Genomic DNA, 19,336 nt, shown 5'->3' on the forward strand with positions numbered 1-19,336 from the left:
AATGCTGGGTGTACATGGTAAATTAGTATGTGTTTCCCTGCCTCTATTTTCTGTAGGAGATTATAGAGAATTGGTATCATTTCTTCTATAAATGTTTGGTGGAATTCACTACTGAAACCATTTGGAGTCTGGGGCTAGGGCTTTTTTTTTTTTTTTTTTTTTTTTTTTGGAAAGCTTTTATTTTATCTAGGTTACCAAGCTTGTGGATATAGAGCTGTTAGTATAATATTTCATTATTATCCTTTTAGTGTCCATAGGATCAGTAGTAATGATCTCTCTTTCATTTCTGGTATTAGTAGTTGATGTCTTCTCTTTTCTTAGTTAGCCTGGAGAGAGGTTGATCAATTTTATTGATCTTGTCAAAGAATAAGCTTTTGGTTTTGTTGCTTTTATCTATTAATTTCCTGTTTTCAATTTCATTGATTTCTGCTCTAATTTTTATTACTTCTTTTCTTTTGCTTACTTTGGGCTTAATATTGCTCATCTCTCTCTAGTTCCCTGAGGTAAAGACTTAGATTTCACCTTTCAAAGATTACTGATTTTAGATCTTCTTTTTCTAATATATGCATTTAATGCTAAAAAATTCCCTCTGGGCACTGCTCTTGCTGCATCCTACAAATTTTGATAAGTTGTACTTTTATTTTAATTTAGTCCAGAATATTTTCACATGGCCTTTTAAATGCAGAAACTTGTCCAAGTTCATGGGCAGTTGTCACGGTAAAATGCAGGTAGTTCCTGCCACCTTTTCATTTATACAGCTGAGTTATAAATTGGGTTTGAGAACCTCCAGTGGAGTTTTGTTCTGTGCTCAGCTTATAGAACTTGAAGGGTTCTTGGTCTGTTCTCCCCCTAGAGGTCAGTTCTGCCTGTGTGGGGGCGACTGTTGCTTGCTCTCTGCTCCGTGCAGAGGGTGGAAAGGACACGATGTACTTGGGGCTTGCCATGCAGGGCCACTTCCACATTTAGTCACGCTGGTGGCCAAGAAATTTCTCTTTCTAGGAAACCGAAATGACTCATGCCATAAATTAAACTCAAGTTATTTATCCTCTTCAGACAGAAATTATTCAGTGTCATCAAAAAGAAGTCAACTTAAACATTTTAAATTCAATAATTATCTTTCCTTCCTCCAGACTTATATTCACAATAAAACTATTTTCCATAGCGTTCTTTATTTTTGACTAGGACCCTGGACCTTCTTCTTATTAAAGACCGACCGTAACATAAAGCTCGCCTTCGTGTGGTTCACGGTGCAGCCTCAGTTCTGGTGAACAAGCAGCCGTACAGATGGAGGCCAGAGGTTAAGCTCTGGCAGAAGTCACTCCGCTTGTTTGCTCAGCATCTTCCAAACTGCACTCCGGATCTGTATAACAGCTTAGGACTACTGTGAAAAGCCCCTTACTGAATCTGCGTGATTGCCCTCTGCTGGCATTCCCATGTTTATCGCATTTGCGTTCAGCGCAGGCTGTGAGATGGTTTGCGCGTACTTAGTATGTGTCATACAGATCAGATTCCGATCTATCACACGAGGAAGCTCCCTCGCCTGGGAGGCGATGCAGCTGCATTCGGGCTTGCTGTGCATTCTCCTCCCTCTGCCCCACAGGCACAGAGCCAGGGCAGCCCCTGGGAGGGACTTCTCTCATCCAGCTCCCTCACCTCTCACCGGGATGGCTCAGAGACAGAATTTGAGCTCCAGGGGCCCTGCTGAGAACAGGGGGCCCATCCGCAGGATGCGGTCTGAGACACACCCTTGCTTGGCTTTCCCTCTGGTTTCCCCGGAAGCACTTCCCTGGAAGCACTTCCGGAACCTGTCCCTTCTCACACATTCTCCCTTCAGGGTCTCTGGGCAGCCCAACCTAAGCAGTGTTCTACCTGAGCTTGCTATATGGGAGAAATATTAAGGGATACCTGAGCATTCTCTTTTTTATTTTATTGTAGGAGGGCTGGTCTCTGCTGTTTTATTGGTTTTGTGATAGTTTCTACGTGGGGGCAGTGTAGCTATGGGAAATAGTGGTCACATCCACCTGTCTCCTTGGACAATTTTTCTAGACACACACAGATAGCACTTTATAGAGAAACGCAGCATTTATTTTATAGCTGACACTGTTGAATCTCTATCTCACCAAGATATAGAGGGATCCTGTCGTCATTTCCACCGGGACCTCTGAGGCCACTTCTGTCGGTGTTCCGGGTGTGAACGTGTGCGTGGTTACAGCACAGACTGCCTCAACTCTGGCTTTGATCCTAGGCTCCATGGTCCCCTTCTCGATGCGCATCTTGCACGCGGAGCTTCAGCAGTACCTGGGGAATCCGCAGGAGTCGCTGGACAGGCTGCACAGGGTGAAGACCGTCTGCAGCAAGGTAACGGTGGCCTGTCGCCCCCACACCCCCACCCCACCCATAGGATGCACCCTCAGCCCCCTCCCCGTGAGCCTGCACTGCGGCGTCCCCTGCACATCCCACCCAGTGACAGGCGACACCATCGCCACCCCTTCCTTCAGAAGGCGAGGTGACCAGAGTCGTGCAACCGTGCTATTCCATACTCGTGCTGAAATGTTTTTTAGGGGTGGTGGATGGTGTTAGGCAGAGCTTGAGCCCTGCAGTCCTTACTCCTTAGCGATATCGGTAGATGAGAAGCAGAACCGCTTTCCTTGTGTGGGAATCACACACGTGAGCACGTGCCCAGCCAGCTGAGTACTCCAGCGTGCCAGACTGCTTGGGTGTCCCGGAAGCGCTTGTACGCACCTGCTCCGTGCCAAACAGAGGCACGCAGCAATAGCGAAAGAGACGGTGGTTGAATTTTCCAGAAGCAAAGCAGCTCGCACTGTGTGTTGGCAGCAGTCACTGGGGATACTGATCCAAAGGCATGTGCAGTTCAGAATGCCTTCCGAATTATTCTCGGTTGTGAAGTGACAATTATGTGGAAGGCACCAAACTGTGGCACCAGCAGAAGACCAAATGATGACATTAAGTGATATTAGGAAGAAACGTGGGGTTTAGATTCATTGCTGTTTACAGGCTGTGGGCGTCACTATCCTCTCAGATTCTTTGTCTCAGATTAGGATAATACTGCAAGTAGGGTCTGCGCAAGTGCTTTGAAAACTATAAGAAACAAGCAGCTGTTAGGACCCAACAGCAAATTATAATTTTTGGAAAAAATAAGGTCATCTTTGTCAAATTCCCCCATTCATTTCCCAGCTACTGTGGCAGTTTCGTGGGGTTCCAGGGTGGTGGTGTCCCCATTCCAGTGAGGAAGCAGACAGCCTCACCTGTGCGGAAGGCAGCCCTCCCTAGAGCAGACCCAGGCATCTCTGGGCACCCGCTGTCCTTGGGCTTTGTATCTGCTTCAATTTGTTAATGCCATAACTTAAAAGATAAAAAGAAAAGTTGACTTTTGTAAGTTTTATAACGTTTATAAGTTACTTGCTTATGCTTTGATCAGTTGATGGGAAATTGTGTTATCAACTTTTTTTTTTACATTGTACCACTTTCTTAAATCTTAAAACAGTTAAATTATTTTCAAAAATAGGAAGCACATAAATTGATATTGAGAAATTCTAACTCAATGACTTTCTAAACTGTACACAGTTGATTTTTTTCGTTAACCTCAGTATCATGTTGTGGGAAATTTTTATAGTATTTGAGAGAAAGCTCTGTGTCATAGGGTGACTTGAAGTTGGAACAGACAAGTCAGCTGAAATAGTTTGCAAGACAGTTTTCCTGGTCCTACAGTATTTCCTGTTTACAGTATTGAGCTCTTTAAATGTATAATACAGGGTAACCTTCAGAGAAGCTGCTCAGCACCAGCTGGGGGGTGGGGGCAGTAGCAAGCAGGGGAGGGGCAGAGAGGGGTCCGCCTAGGCCACTGCTCCCGGCACTGGCACTTACGTGTCCTCGTGAGTTAGCTACTGTTGCTAAGCACTTTTCAAATACTTGCTCATTAAATTCTCATAACAGCCCTATGAAGGAGGGGTGGGGCTGTTCTTCCCAATTTACAGGTGGGGAAACTGAGGCATGAGCAGGGAGGGTGGAGCCGGCCTTAGACCGAGCCACGTGGCTCCAGAGACCTCCTCCGTGAGCACCGCTCTGCAGTTGAGTCCGCACAGGTGAGGAGGCCGCCTGCTCCCTCGCTGGGGTGCGGACGCCGCCCACCACCACCCTGGAACCCACGAAACTGCCACAGTAGCTGGGAAATGAACAGGGGAAGTTGACATAGATGACCTTATTTGTTCCAAAAATTATAATATGCTGCTGGCTTCTAATAACTGCTTTTTTTTTTTATAGTTTTCAAAGCACTTGCACAGACCCTATTTCTTAACCTTCACGGGAACCCCGTGTGGTAGGCAGCAGAGGCAATATTGCTCCTTTGAAATTCAGCCACCGAGATACCGTATTTCTCCTGCCCCAGATACAGCTGCTTCCCTGGTGCCTTGTAAAGCTGCAGTCCTAAAGTTTGGTCTGACCTAACAATTTGGCAGTGCCAGAAATGTTAGCAACTCCCTACTGCACTTGCTGTTGCCAAATATCGGCTCCCGTAGGTGCAGGGAACTATGGGATCTGAATGGGTGTGGAGAGTCCAGCAGAGTGAGGAGAAATTAGTGGAGAGTGCTAGATCTTACTTCCCTCCGTGCCGTCTTCCATGAATCGTGCCCCCTCCGCCTGCCTTGCCCTCTGCTCCCCGCCTCACGCCTCAGCCCGAGCCGACAGCGTCACACTGCACGTCCTGTGCCCGCTCGCGCTGCTTAGGGACACCAGCACCGTGCAGCTTGCCTGGCGGTTCCCAGCGTCAGTGGCTGGGCGGGGCCACACCCAGGCGGAGCTCTCCCGTCCTCTCGAGTCTTTGGGGGGATTGAAACAGGCAGGAGGCCAGTCCTAGGGCTGCACGTGGTGGTCACTGGCTGGCCAGGAGCCTTGGTGTTGATCTGAGATGTTTAACTCAGGGACAGTGTACAAAACTGGGATTATCGTTCCCAGAAAGAAAGCAAGTTATTTGGTTCATATTCCCCGAGAACTCTCCGTCCCATTTGTTTTCATTGCTTGTGTGGCATCTGTTGTTGTTCTTCAAAGTAGTTTTTGCAGGCTGGAGGTCAGGAACGATTGTGGAATCAAATGCGTCGGAAGGGGGTAAATGACAGAGCAAGAACCAAACGAGGGCAGGGGAAGGTTTTCACCCCGCGGGAGTCGCGTCAGCGCAGACAGTTCAGGTTGCTCAGAAAATGAATGTGCTGCGGTTTGTGCAGATGTACGCTGAGCCCCGCTGCCTGACGACGGCCCCTCCGGCAGACGCAGGTCTTCTCAGGTTCAGTTCCCAGCAGGGGTTTCCCAGGAGGGAAAGGGGCACCTTGGTGACTGCGGAGAGAGGTGCGGAGCGGGCCGAGGGGCGCTGGGGCCGCCGGCAGCCCAGCACCTGCCCCCCATGGCGCAGACCGGCCCTGGCTCCTCCTCCGCGCAGTGCCGAGATGGGTTCAGCTCTTGGGGAGCGGCCAAGCGGAACTGTCCCCTGTTGCTCCCGTCGTGGGCAGGTGACAAGCCACAGAGTCACACGGGTTTAAGATGCTAACTTAGGAGGAGGAGGCTGGTCGTGACACGCACTGCTGAGCAGGGTGTGGTTTCCACGTGGCCACGCCACACCATCGTGTGGGGAAGTGTCTGTGACATGGTGTTAGTTTTCAAAGCCAGCCTGCAGGATCACAGTTACAATGTGACCCCACTGAAATGAGTGATACGTGTTGGAGCAAAGAGATGCCAGTGTGTGAGTGGTGTAGATGATGTGATCATTTTTATTCCCTTTTTATCTTCCACGTCTTACACAACACACGTATTAATTCTATAATTAGGCCTTTCTCTATTAAAAAGAAATAATAATCAAGGTCCATGGGACAAAGGGACAGTAAAGCTAAGCCGGCAGTGCCGCTGGTGAAGCAGAAGTGTGCCGGGAGCAGGCTGGGGGCAGGGCTCCGGGTGACCGAGGCGGAGACCCCGCTGCAGAGTTCAGCGTACGCACCCCGGCCACTGCAGGGGAGCCGGCTCTCCCTGACGCGAGAGACTCGCCGGCGCTGAGAGCCTGTGTGTGCGGCGTGTGAGTGCTAGGCGTGAATAGGATGATGCTGTGAATTTTCACACGGGGCCCCGTTTTAGCAGGACATCACTTGCGATCTTGGCAAAGTGCTCCAAAGCACTGGTTTTATCTATTGTCTTTGAGCCATTTAGTGAATCAGTAAATGTTTGGTGCAAATATAATTACATCAGTGAAGAATAAAATATGCCATGACTTAAAATAGATTTTGCACACTACCGTGGCGTGGAAGAGTTAATGGCCACACTGTCCACAGCAGCAGGCACCTCTGTCCCCCGACCTGCTCCTCTCACTTGCTCTGTGGGCATCTCCACCTTGAGGTCCAGGAGAACTTTGCAGACCATTTGGGAAAGAGCCAGGCAGACAAAATTCTAGAACCCATCGTCATAGAAAGATACAGTCCAGATATGATATGTTGCTTGTGTGGACACACCTGCAAAGTCTCGAGGGAGCTCCCTTGTTCCCTCCACCCTGCAGCCTCCTCCTCCCCAGCTCAGCTTGGCTGGGGGCCCCATGTCCAAAGAAGTGCTTCTTGAGAGACTTACCCCAGTGGAGGAGGCAAGGATGAGGGACGTGTCTGTGCACTCGGAAAAAGAAAGATACTCAACAGTGTCAGTAGAGTTTGCATCTCTACTAATGATTGCTGAAGAGGTAGCAGTGAGAACTTTCTTTCTAGGCAGGGTTTATATCTTTCCTAGAAAGGATTTCTGACAGATGGACATCTTCAGTTTTGCTGTTTTATTGGGGGACAAAGTTAGAAATGCAAGTGAGAACAGCCATTGCTGGCCTCCAGCGTGGCCAGGGCCAGCTGCTCAGGCAGGCGGCAGGCAGCAGGCCAATGGCAGCCTCGCCTGACCAGGAGGTCCGGTTGCCCGGGTCATCTACTGCTCCGGCAGAGTACAGTGTGTCTCCCTTAGCTGAGATTGAGATGGGGCAACTCAAGAGCAGAGAGAAGAAAGGAAAGACTGAATGAGGATCACTCCTGTGTCCTCAGTCGAGGCCACATCCCCATCTTTTGCCCTGGGAGTCCATGCTCCTAACACCCCAGCTGTACTCGGAAGCCAAAGATGCCAAACGGGGTGGGCGTCCCTTGTCGTGGGGTTTGCAAGACTGATATCGTGACCCAGCCCACGGTGGGAATTCACACCTTCAGAACCCTCTAGAGTGCGTCATTGCAAACCTAGAGCCATGGACTTGGGGACGCCCAATGGTGCCATGCAGCAGCTCCAACCCAGTACTAAATCTGATGCCCCGGAAGTGAACCTCAAGGCCACGCAGCCGGCAGATGACCCAGCCCTGTGCATCAAGATGGTGCAAAGAAAAGCAAGCCTTTGATGTGGTAAAAAGGTCTTAAATTCTGCATTCTTTGCCTCATTTTTTGTGCCACTGTATATTCTCTCAATCTGAGATCTGAGTGCAAAAAGAGAGTATATTTTCAGGGCATGGAGGCCCCAAAGGACACTGCCCCCCACCCACCCAAGGCAGTGTTCACGAGGGTGGCTTTGCAGCCAGGCTGACAGCCTGGAACCTTTCTGGTCTGACCCCAAGCCCGTAGCTGTGTGACTGCTGCCCGGCCTGGGCCAGCCTCGCCTCCTGACTGCAAATGGGGCAGGTTACCAACCACTGCGCTGCAGAGAGGCTCGGATTAGTGGCACACGCAAGGGACTCCACACTGGGCCTGGTCCATGGCAAGTATCTAATAGCTCTTTAAGTGCCTTGGAGCAGCTCCAAGAAACCTCTTTTCACTTCGGAAAGTCTCTTTTCTGAAAGGTCCCCTGGGAGGCTTGGTGGAGATGAGAAGGTCCACGGACTCCCAGAGAATCCCAGGCTCTCTGGGGTAGACTGTCTGACCATTGGGAGGTCTTCAGATTCTTGAATTAGCGCTAGCTTTTCAGCAGCCTGATACCAGATGCCTGGTGAATAAAACCAGCTCCCTAAACCTGTCTCTCCCCAACCCCACAACCCCAACAGCCCACCAAGGGGACAGCCTTCTCCGTCTGCAGTGCCCAGACCAAAGGTGTTAGATACCTGCTTAGATAGAACACCTGCTCCACCTCCTCCCCAGATAACTGCATATAATTCAGAACATGGATTTGGGTCTTTAACTGTGAATAGGTTACAAATTGCTTTTCTAAATAGGATTTGAGATCAAACGGTATTGGTTATAAATGGAGTCAGACAGCTGGGATATTCATTCAAGGCCTATAATTTTCTCTTTGGGCAAAACACAACCAGGTTTTCTATTTTGAATAACGCACCTTCCCTCCCCTACCGTGGCGGGTGCTGACAGCTGTCTGCGTTGTTCAGCAAAGCCCATCCCTCCCAGAGCCAGCCCAGGGCATTCTCCCTGGAGGGCTGACAGTGGCCCCTCAACACTGGTCAGCCCCTCCACGCCACACAGGGCCACCCGAGTCCAGGACAGTCTCTGTCATCTCCTCCTACTCCTCCCCATTCAGGCCACGCAGCTTCTTCTCACAGCTGCAGCTGCTTCCCGAGATGAGCTCCTTCTAAGGTGCCCAGTGAGGAACCCATTGCAAAATTTACAAGTTGAAAAAACTAAACCTCCAGAGTGATTGAGTACATTGACCTTCATGCACTGCTTCTCATGGGAAGCCTTAAATAAAAAGTGCCTGGTAGCTTTGATTTACCTGTGTGCTAATTATCTATCGCTGCCTAACAAATGACTCCAGAACCCTGTGGCTTACAGCAGCGGTGATTTGTGGTCGCACTGCGTCTGTGGGTCTTGGGTCTGCAGCAGCTTCAAGGTGGTTCTGGCTCAGGGCGTCTCTCGAGGCCGCAGTCCGGACGCCATGGGGTGGCGTCATTGGAAGGCTGATTCAGTTTGTTGGAAGAGAGTTGCTAAGTCCAGCCCACATGCAAGGGGATGGAAATGAGGCTCCAAATTTTGAGGAGTGTTCAAGAACATGGGGAGTGTTTTCATCCACCACACCTTGGCCAGTCGGCTCAGGTCTCTCACGCCTCGGGACGCACAGGCCCCTTTTTACTCTTCAGGAAAAAAGCCAGTCCCCCCACCCAGTCCCTTCCTGAGGGTCCAGGCACCACTTAACCCTGCAAGGTGCAGGCCTGGGCGTTTGGCCGCTGGTGCCGGCTACTATTCTGTGAGGCTGCGAGGCAGGTGGCTGCCAGAGCCCAGCACAGCTCGCTGGTCTCACCCTCCTCTGAGGCACCCTCAGCTGCCGTGGACGCTCCCGGAAGTCTCAGACATCCACTTAATATTTGGCAGTCAGTGCAGCACTGATCTCGTTGCTCCCACGTCACACAGATCTAAGCCTTTCACCGTTTATTACACGGATAAGGGTGAAAGAGAAACCACAGTGAAAAATACTTGAAGTATATTCTTGCTGGAGCTCCATAATCTGTAATATGGGCATGTGAAAATAGGAAACTAAAGAAATAGAAATTCGGAGAAGTTAGCTTAAGGCCAGTCTGACCTTGAACCTGCGTCCCTGGATGTCCGACATCTCTGTTCTTGCTACTGTCCCACTTTGCTCTGCACATAGCAAGCACGAAGGCACGCCTGCAGATGGGTGTGATGGTGCCTCCTCCACAGGCGTATTTCTGTGATTAAACAGATACTGTTTGTGCTTTGAAACCATAACGTGCCCACATCTGTGAAACGTGCAGTTCCCAGTAGTGCACACCATTTCTTGAGCCCTGCCTACGCCGAAGGCCGATGCCAGGCAGCTCCGCAGAGCTCCCGACCCATCTAGAGCCAGTCAGGGACAGCTCACGGGTGACGTGCAGGAGGACGTCTGCAACGCATGGCCCTTTCTGCAGATTCGTGCTCACACTCACTCCCAGTCGTACTCAGATTCGTACTCACACACACTCACAGACAGAAGGTCTGGGTCACCAAGCCCAGCTCTGCTCTTCCCTGCTCCTGCCCATGGTGTCCTCATGCGTCCCACTGCTGAGACTTGTAACCCTAGAAACCACCCAGCGCTCTGTCCCCCTGAGCAGGTGAGCTGTGCTCCAGCCAGGAGCACAGGCACCATTCCTGCATCTTCCCCTCCCTCGCCACCTTCCTGCCCCGTCTACTCCACACCCACGTCCTGGACGTGGACCCCAGAGCTCTGTCCTCCCCTTCGCAGCTGCCAGGGAGAGCACAGATGCGCTGGTGTGAGTGCCGGCTCCTCCTGCCTCAGTCTCCCCATCTGTGTGACAGTGTGAGAGCAGGACGTACTCCTAGGGTCGTTGCAGGATTGAAGGACATTTGTGGGGCACTTGGACCGGTGCCCCACACACAGAAGCTGCCGCGCAGGTGTCTGTATGATCACAGTGGACGCCGGACACCCGACCAGGGACCCCATGGCACTGTGCCCCACACTCGAGTGCCCAGGCTCCTTTCTGAACACGACACCCTGGCTTGCTTCTGCAGCCTCCCGCCACGGGTCAGTAAGGCCTTAGCCTCGGCCGTCTCTACAGCATTAAAAGCCATTATTCTGTTGGTGGGATTTTGTTTTAAAAACACAGATTTTGTGTCTTTTCCATTTTCTTTTAAATTGCAAGCTGAACATAGAAGCCACCCATCCCCACCCCTGCGGTGCACACCTCTGAGCCCCGGGGCCTTTGTCTTCGTGCTCTGGAAGCCGGCTGTGGTGCTGGGTCTTGGGCAGAGACAGGTACCCCACCCAGTGCCTCCTTCCTTACCCCGCACTGGTCACCTGCAGTCACCGCTGTCCTCGGGAGTGTGTAGCCGTCCATCGGCGAGCAGCATGGCGGCCAGCCGTGCCAGGTGCAGGAAGCCTCTGGGGCGAGGGGTGGCCCCACGGAGCCACACCCTGATGGAAGACACGGGCAGGTCTTCACAGCTGCGGGTCAGGCCCACTCGGCCCAGACAGCCGGGCACTGCGGCTGGCACATTCACCTGGGTCGTGATGTCCTTTTTATCTAAATCGGGTGGAGCTGAAAGAAACAACTTGGTCTTTGGGGCTTCGTACCAAATAAAGTGGGAATAGCAGCCATCTGTGCACCTAGATCCCGTGTGGTGTCGTTCTGCCACCCAGGCTTGAAAACATGCCTCTCCTTCCCAGAGCATCTTCCAGGACGAGCTGGGCCGGTGCGCCGCGCCTTTGTGCTGGGAAGTGCACACGGGACTAATTGGTGTCTGCTTTAGACTTGGACTCTGGTCCCTTTGTCCAGGGCAGAAGGAAGCAGGGAGGAAATGACAAGCATACCACACTTGCTAACTAAACACTTTCAGGCTCTTCTTGCAATATCTGCATTTCCTAAATAATTCAAGCTTTGAGTTGGGAGTGTCTGTCACTTTCCTTTACAGAAATAACCTTTTGTAAATCAACGTGCTGTTACTGTATAAAGCCAGACAACTGTCTCCAGATAGACAGTGATAAAAGCTACTCACTGGGAGCGACTGTTTGCTCAGTCCATTCGAGGAGTCCCTTCCGAGTCACACTGGGACCTGTTAATTGGCACCATTGCATAATGCGCCCTAGAAATGAAAAACCGTCACTGAGGATCAGCGAGTCATAGCCACGGTGTCTGCGAGTCTGCGGTGGGTGTCTTCTCCAGCTGTCCCACCCTCCGCGGCCGAAGCACGCCAGTGACCCAGGTCCCTGCACTCACGCTTTTCCATGTAGAGCAAGGGCTGCAGGTGCTCGGGGTCTCCGTCCCGCACCCGCAGACCTTCCCCAGCTGTGCAGGTCGACCTGGGAGGCGGGCAGGACTCCCCGGAGAAGACGCAGCCGCAGGGCCTGACCTGCAAGGCAGCCCCGGGCAGAGGGAGCCTCTCCCCTCTGCTTGCCTGGCTCTGGTGCCTCGGCTGCGGGCGGTGCTCCTGCGGCCGCTCTACGGGACCCCACTCCTCCCAGCAACCAGGAGCTGCGGCCTGCCCGTGCAGCCCAGGCTGAGACCGCCACACCCACGGCGGGGGTCTTCCCTCCCAGCCGGGCACTGCCACAGCTTCCCGCCCCGTCCACACGGGAGGTCACCCTCTGTGGCCTTGGTGTGTGGTGCTGACTGCAGTGTGGAGGCGAGAGGGGCAGGCTCAGATCCCACCTCGACCATCTACACTCTGCCTGAGCAGTCCGGATTGTCTCAAGCCCAGGCAAAAGCCTTCCCGCCTGTCGTGCTTGGCTTTGCTCTGTCAGTGCGCTACGCCTGGCCCGTGGAACCCGGCCCGCTGGAGTCTGCAGGGGCTCCCGGGCTCCCGGGCAGGGTGGCGCCAGGTCCAGTTCTCGTGCACGGCTTTCCCCCTTGCCTCTCCCCGTGCGCCGCTAGCCTGCGGGGATTTGATTCCGTGGTATCGCCAAGACTCTCTTTCAGTCAGTTTCTGTGTTTATGATTATTCTTCAGAAGACAGACTCGCTGAACAGTGTCGTTTGACCTGGTTTAAACCCACTAGACTCTTTCCAAGGTCACAATCTTGAGCCGCACAAGTGTCCTCTGAAGCATTAAGGTGACAAAGATAGCCATCAGGAGGGAAAAACCCTTTCTGTTCACAGCAAATTCAGGGCTCTCGCAGGTGAGGAGACAGCCCCGCCCCTGGTGCCCCAGCCACGTAGACCGGCTGGCCGGATGTCCACAGTAGCTTCCCCCCGGGCAGTACCCTCGCCTCCTGGAGTGGGCATGGGCCATTTGGGGACCCGGTGATTGGCAAGATGACCCACCAAGTGCAAGATCTTTTCCCAAAGGCTCATGGCTGCGATGTCACCTTCTTTCACGTAACATTTCTGCATTTTTCTCCCTGGCAAACAGTCTTCACACTTAGGACTTTTTTTCCCTATGCCTGCCCTCAGAGAAAGCGAATTTTCTACCCAAATTACAACAGCTTTAATTTCAGAGAAAACCAAAACACAGAAGAAGCAATCATGTTACTGACCACACAATAAAAACTATGCAAGTGATGGTTGCACCTAATTTATTTGATACATTAAAAAGGCCAACAGGGCCGGGCACGGTGGCTCACGCCTGTGATCCTAGGACTCTGGGAGGCCGAGGCAGGAGGATCACTTGAGCTCAGGAGTTCGAGACCAGCCCAAGCAAGCTCAAGACCCCATCTCTACCAAAAATAGAAAAATTAGTCGGGCCTAGTGGTTTCCTGTGCTTGTAGTCCCAGCTACTGGGGAGACTGAAACAGGAGGATCCCTTGAGCCCAGGAGTTAAGGTTGCTGTGAGCTACAGTGATGCCACTGCACTCTAGCCTGGGTGACAAAGTGAAACCCTGTCTCAAAAAAAAAAAAAAAAGGAAAGGAAAATGCCACAGCACTTTGCTTTGCCCTGGAGAAATAAGACTGATATTTTCACAAAAGTAAATCATCATTCTTGCTTGTAACATACTTGATGCTTTTCTAAATAGAAACAAACGTGTCCTACGTACGATGTCTGAGATGCTTTATGAGCGCCACGAACCCCAATCCCACCATTGCCTGGGGGCAGAGTGCCCATCCACTTTCCATCAGCCCTCGTGGCACTGATCAGCGATGTGGGAAACGTGCCCCTGGGAACATCCCTTGACAGGCTGTTTTCATGCAGAGAAATTTTCTATACCAAGAACACATTACGACAAAGTCTAGGGCGCAAGTTTGACTTCCATGGTCTTGTCATTCTCGTTTGACATGATTGCAGATCCTGGCCAATTTGGAGCGCGGCTTGGCTGAGGACGGCAGCATGAGCAACATGACTCCGGAGAACAGACAAGGTGAGCAGGCCACACGCAGCCAAGCAGGCGGCCGTCTGTTGGTGCCCGCAGGCTTTGTTCTTCCTCTCAGCGCTCACACGCACGCACGCACCCACGCACACACGCACACAGGCACGCACTCCTGTCCTGGGTGAGCCAAGCACTGTGGTTGGTGCTCTTGGGTGCGATGGACAGAGTCAGGCCTGAGCCCGCTCTCAGGGAAGAAGATGCAGCTTCACCACACAATCGTACACACCCAGGTGACATTCCACACTCAGGAGGGGTCTGCCCGGCGGCAGGGCACTGGGGAGGCCCCCCTGTGCGGTTGTGCGGAGGCTGGGGACGGAGGCTCGAGGGGCTATTGCAGGAGAAGCCGGAGAGGAAGGTGGGTGCTGCACGCAGAGGCTGGGAGGCCAGGCTGAGGGTGCCGGGCTGTTTCACCCAGGGGCGTGGGGGGCTGACACTAGCAGATTTGCTCTATGAGAAGAATGTTCTGACTGCAGTGTGTGGAGTGCAGGTGTGTGGCGTGTACAGCGTATGGAGTACAAGTGTATGGAGTGCCGGTGTGTGGAGTGCAGGTGTGTGCTGGGGTGTGGAGTGTGTGGAGTGCAGGTGTGTGCTGGGGTGTGGAGTGTGTGGAGTGCAGGTGTGTGCTGGGGTGTAGAGTGTGTGGAGTGCAGGTGTGTGCTGGGGTGTGGAGTGTGTGGAGTGCAGGTGTGTGCTGGGGTGTGGAGTGTGTGGAGTGCAGGTGTGTGCTGTGCAGCAGCAAGGCTGAACTCCTGTTTCCCGGCGCGGCCCTGCCCCTGTCCTCGCTCCCGCATTGCTGGGCAGCACTCCCCCGGCTGGCTGCCGGCCTCTGCCTCCACAGCGTCTGTCCTGCTCCACCTGCACTCCTGAGTCCAGGGACAGCCGTCTCCTTCTCTGCAGGCCTGACATGAGGGGGCTTCTCAAGAGCTTCAGGCTGGTGGGGCTGCGCTGGCAAGCTGGGGTTTCCCTCTGCAGCCAGCTCTGAGGGGACTCGAGCCAGAAGCAGGAGAGGAGAGGACCTGGGTGGACACCAGTGAGAGGTCCAGGCCAGGAGTCGGGTCCGCTGCTCCCGTCGGGGAGTGGGGAGGGTGCACGTGAGGCAGGGGAGGTGCTGGCCTGCCGGGACCCCCTGCCCTAGGCCCCGTTTATGCTTAAATCGTGTGTCCTATGTGTAAGAAACCCGTAACTACCCAGTTTGGGAGTGTGTGGTGTGCATGTGTGTCGTGTGGGGTGTGTGCATGTGTGTACAGGTGCGCACTGTCTCTCCTGTAACTTGATCATGAATAAGTTAACACGGCCTGCAGGAGACAGTTGCCGTGCGCGGGGACGTCCCATTCTCCAGCATTTCTGGCACCTCGGCCACTTTGCTCTCAGGGGCCTGTTGTTTTGATGGGATGAGGACACAGTTATTAGACATCAGAGAGCAGTTCCTAAAAATCTAACAGAAAGTCACACAGATCATCAGATTTACAAAGAGAATAGGGGAAGATTTAGGGCTGCAGAGGAATCTGCAGAAATAATCAAAATAGATCTGCAGTTCGTTGAGACAATCCAAATTTTACATTCATTAAGAAAAGATTGTTCAAAATTTTTCTTTCACAAAAATAATGTTATAAGGGGAATACAAGCAGCTAATGTACTTTTCATTGCTGAAAGGCAAAGCGAGTTGTTTTTAATTCTAGCAATTAAGTTTTTTGTATACTCCTAAGCCCTCCAAGAATACACACAATCTCTAGGTGACTGTCACCTCACAGTTGAGGTGCAGCCATGGAAGGCAAGCTTCAGGAGGCGGGCGGGTCAGGAATAGGGGGTTTAAGAGCAGCTCAGTCCCGCACCGGCCCTCCCAGCCGTCCCAGGCATAGACAGAAGAGCCGCTGCTCAGCCCTCCTGTCACCCACAGCAGCTCCTGGGGGACCTCTGCAGACCCCACAGAGTCCACAGAGACGGGTGGCGACCACCGGATGCAGGAGAGGGCAGGCCAGGCCGGGCTCAGGCCACGGTCGGCTGCTACCCGTGGCAGCAGATGCCACGCAGGCAGGGCAGCGTGCGGCCCCGTGGAAGGTGTGGGGGCAGGGCAGCGTGCAGCCCCGTGGAAGGTGTGGGGTGACACGCCACCGCCATGCAGCCAGCCCAGAAGGCAGCTTTGACCCTGCACTGTCGTCCTGCCTGACAGCTGAAAAGCACTTCGCCCTTTTATTTATTTATTTATTTTTTTTTTTTTTGAGACAGAGTCTCGCTTTGTTGTCCAGGCTAGAGTGAGTGCTGTGGCGTCAGCCTAGCTCACAGCAACCTCAAACTCCTGGGCTCGAGTGATCCTTCTGCCTCAGCCTCCCGAGTAGCTGGGACTACAGGCATGTGCCACCATGCCCGGCTAATTTTATATATATATATCAGTTGGCCAATTAATTTCTTTCTATTTATAGTAGAGACGGGGTCTCGCTCTTGCTCAGGCTGGTTTTGAACTCCTGACCTTGAGCAATCCGCCCTCCTCGGCCTCCCAAGAGCTAGGATTACAGGCGTGAGCCACAGCGCCCGGCCGACTTCGCCCTTTTAGTAGCACTTTTTCGCCCACTGTCGTGGCTAATCCTCACAAAGCCCCGTAAAGGAGATAGGACAGGAATTGGCTCCTTCAGAAAGATTAAGGAGCCAAGGCCTTGAGGAGGTTGGTCCCTTGCCCAAGGTCACAGGTAACTGGAGCAGAGTCCCCGCTTGGGTCTCACACCCGGGTGTGGTGCTCCTCCGCGAACCCGCTTCTCCCCCGCCCTGCAGCCGGCAGCCACTCTGGGCCTTCCCGGCTGGCCGAGCCACAGCTGCTGGCAGAGGGTGGTCATTTATGTCAGATTTGCTGCTTTTCTTGGGGTCCCATGGAAACATGGCTCCGGTTGGAGCTTTTGGTCCTTTGCCTGGGCGGAAGCCGAGCCGTCGCCCTCCTGGCTTTCCTTGCTGTCCCGCGTACGCACGCGGTCTCTTCCCAGAGCCTGCACCGGTGGTCCCCCTGTGCGCGCTGTTGCCGTGTCACGGCGCAGCTTGCAGCACTGGGAGCGTCCCAGGCTGACCCCCGGGCGGTGACGAGGGGGCTCGCAGAGCACTCACAGGCCGCCCTTGCTTTGCAGCGTCCGTGCAGCTGTGGAGGTCGCGGCTGGGCCGGGTGACGTACTCCATGGCCAACTGCCTGCTCCTGATGAAGGTACGCTGGTCCGCAGGGGCGGCCCGGTTGAGGCTGGCGGGAGGCGCGAGGGCTTAGCACACAGGGACGCGGCCTTGCGCAGGTCTGTGGGGGGGGGGGTCCAGTGACGCACTCCGGAGCCAGATTTACTTCCCTTTCTCCTGAAGGAAATTCCAACAGAATGTGGAATTTACATCATCAGCTCTAACTGTTAAAACATGGGTCTGAATCAATTCATTAAAATCGTTGCTTGCCCCCGTTTTTCTTTCTCTGCGTTCCATCCCGAAGAGGTGTCCTTTGTTCTCCCTGCCTTTGTGGAGGGGGTTTTCCTTTTCATCTCAGGTTGGTTTTATGATTGATGCTCGCAGCATCTGGAGACGGGCCTTCCCACAAGACCTGCTTCTTAGGGCTTCACCCCAGAGCTTTCAGCCCCCGGAGGAAACAGCTTAAAAATCCAGGCGCCGAACCGAGGCTGTCAGTCAAGTGCTTTCCAGTCTGTTCTGTGCCCGGCCCTCCCAGCCTGCTGCGGCGCTTCCGCTCCGCTCTTTGTCTGAGACGCGCCCGCGCCTGGCCCACCTCCCGCCCTGGGCATCGGGCTCCCTGCGGCCGAGCGCCGCGCTGCAGATGCCGCGGGCACCGAGAGCTGCTGTCTGGAATCAATTAGCAGCAGACGCCCCAGAGCAGCGCTCTCCACATCCTCTGGGCTATTCTGAGACCGAGATCATAATTCCTCCCACACCCGCCCGCCGTGCACGCTGCCCAAGGTCATTGCTGAGCTTGATTCTAGCTCGGCAGAGCAGCGCTGCGCCAGGCAGAACAGCGTGCTCCCAGGGCTCTGCGCTCAGCCCGGAAGGGGCAGCCCTCTTCTGTAGTGGGCCCGCAGCAGCCCTGGGGGTGGCCGTGTCCCTGGGCACCGCTCCGGCAGGCAGGGTGTGGGTGTGGAGTCACAGCGCCCCGTCCATGCTCGGTAGCAAGTGACCTTGACACAGGCAGCCTCGCACATCTGCAAGCCTGGGCCTCCTCCCTTAGAATGAGGGCCCAGAACCGAGACCCGTGCGATGCCTCCCAGCTCTCACATTCACACGCTGCCCTGTCCCCTTCAGCATGCTGGGTATGGAAATTACAGCTCGTCAGTTCCCTGTCTTGGCTCGAACAGGTTCGTTCCTTTGTGCTATGTCTGAGACATCCCTGCCGAGGCCAGCTGCCTGCAGGGTCACTGTGGTCGCTGTCCTCACCTTCCATCCCCCGCCCCTGCCGCCTCCTCCCTGAGTTCTGCAGGGCTCGCCCTCCGAGAAGAGTGAGGAGCGGCCCCCACTCGCCCCTGACCCGGGCGGGCGCTCCTCAGATGGGGGGGGAGGCTTTGGCAGTAACTCAGCCCCAGAGCACCCCCATGCATTCTGCCTCCAGAACAGGCCGCTCTCCCAGTGCTGCTGCGGCCAACCCTGACACCCCACCTAGTGGCCTGGCAATCCACAGTGGCCCACCTGAAAGCCCCTGGCTTGCCAGAACATTCTATGCAAAGAAACAAGGAACAAATTATAAATTCATAGGACTGACATCTCATTAATCATGGGGCTAGAACTCCTCAGGGAGGAAAGTTACCTGTTCCACTCACAGGTTTTTATTTGCTTTTTTAAGACACATTAATAGAAAATTATGGAATAAAAATGCTTTCCTTTGTTGTAGTAGTAATAACAGCAGGCACCAAATGTAAGTCTTCCACCTATATTGTTGGGACTCAGTACATAACATATTATTGTGTTTCAAAAATACTTCTACAATGGATGTAATTTAATATGAAAGTTTAGCTTAATCTTTCATTTTCATGAGTTTAAAAAAGGAGTGGAAAAATTGTGCAATTAAGGCAGATTGAAGCACATGCGTTCTGGTGCCATCTAGTGACCATACCTGATATTGCAGGAGTGTGTGGTCTTACTACATGGGGTGTCGTGTTAATTAAATTATGGACTAACAATGAGTTATTTAATCAGCCATTTAATTATTTTGAATAACGTTGTTATTACTAGTGAAATAAATATTAATTTAACCTTTTAATTATGAGAAATTTATTCATACATTCCAGCTCTGAATATCTGCCTAATATACTGTAAGGCATGGTCAAGTGTATTACAAAGCTTTAAAATTTTCACCTTTCCCACTTTTTAAGGTTTGCTTCCTCTCCTTAGGCTCAAGGGTCCCACACGGACAGACCCCCCCCCCAGGTGCACATGCCCCTTGCCTCAGGTGCCTCCCCAGGGGCCTTCCCTCCCGGGGTCCCCACCTCCCCACTCTGTGTCACCTGCTGTGGCTTCTCAGCTCTTTGAAAGGAGCATTGAAAGGAGCGTGCAACTGCATGAACCACCTTTCTTCTTGCTTAAATTGCACTGCACAGGCCTTTCTGGTTGCAGAACGG

The 19,336-nt window shown here is 53.1% G+C and overlaps 1 protein-coding gene across 1 annotated transcript in view; it reads left to right on the forward strand.

Annotated features, from left to right (window-relative positions):
• TRAPPC12 (trafficking protein particle complex subunit 12) overlaps positions 1–19,336 on the forward strand; it is an 82,637-nt gene that overhangs the window by 54,397 nt on the left and 8,904 nt on the right. Inside the window, exons 6-8 of the mRNA XM_012763155.3 lie at positions 2,246–2,358; positions 13,679–13,751; positions 16,871–16,944. Coding sequence (XP_012618609.2) covers positions 2,246–2,358; positions 13,679–13,751; positions 16,871–16,944 — 260 coding nt within the window. The remainder of the gene's footprint in view (positions 1–2,245; positions 2,359–13,678; positions 13,752–16,870; positions 16,945–19,336) is intronic.

Source organism: Microcebus murinus, chromosome 3 (assembly GCF_040939455.1).
Source record: "Microcebus murinus isolate Inina chromosome 3, M.murinus_Inina_mat1.0, whole genome shotgun sequence".
In the NCBI taxonomy this organism is placed as follows: Eukaryota; Metazoa; Chordata; class Mammalia; order Primates; family Cheirogaleidae; genus Microcebus; species Microcebus murinus.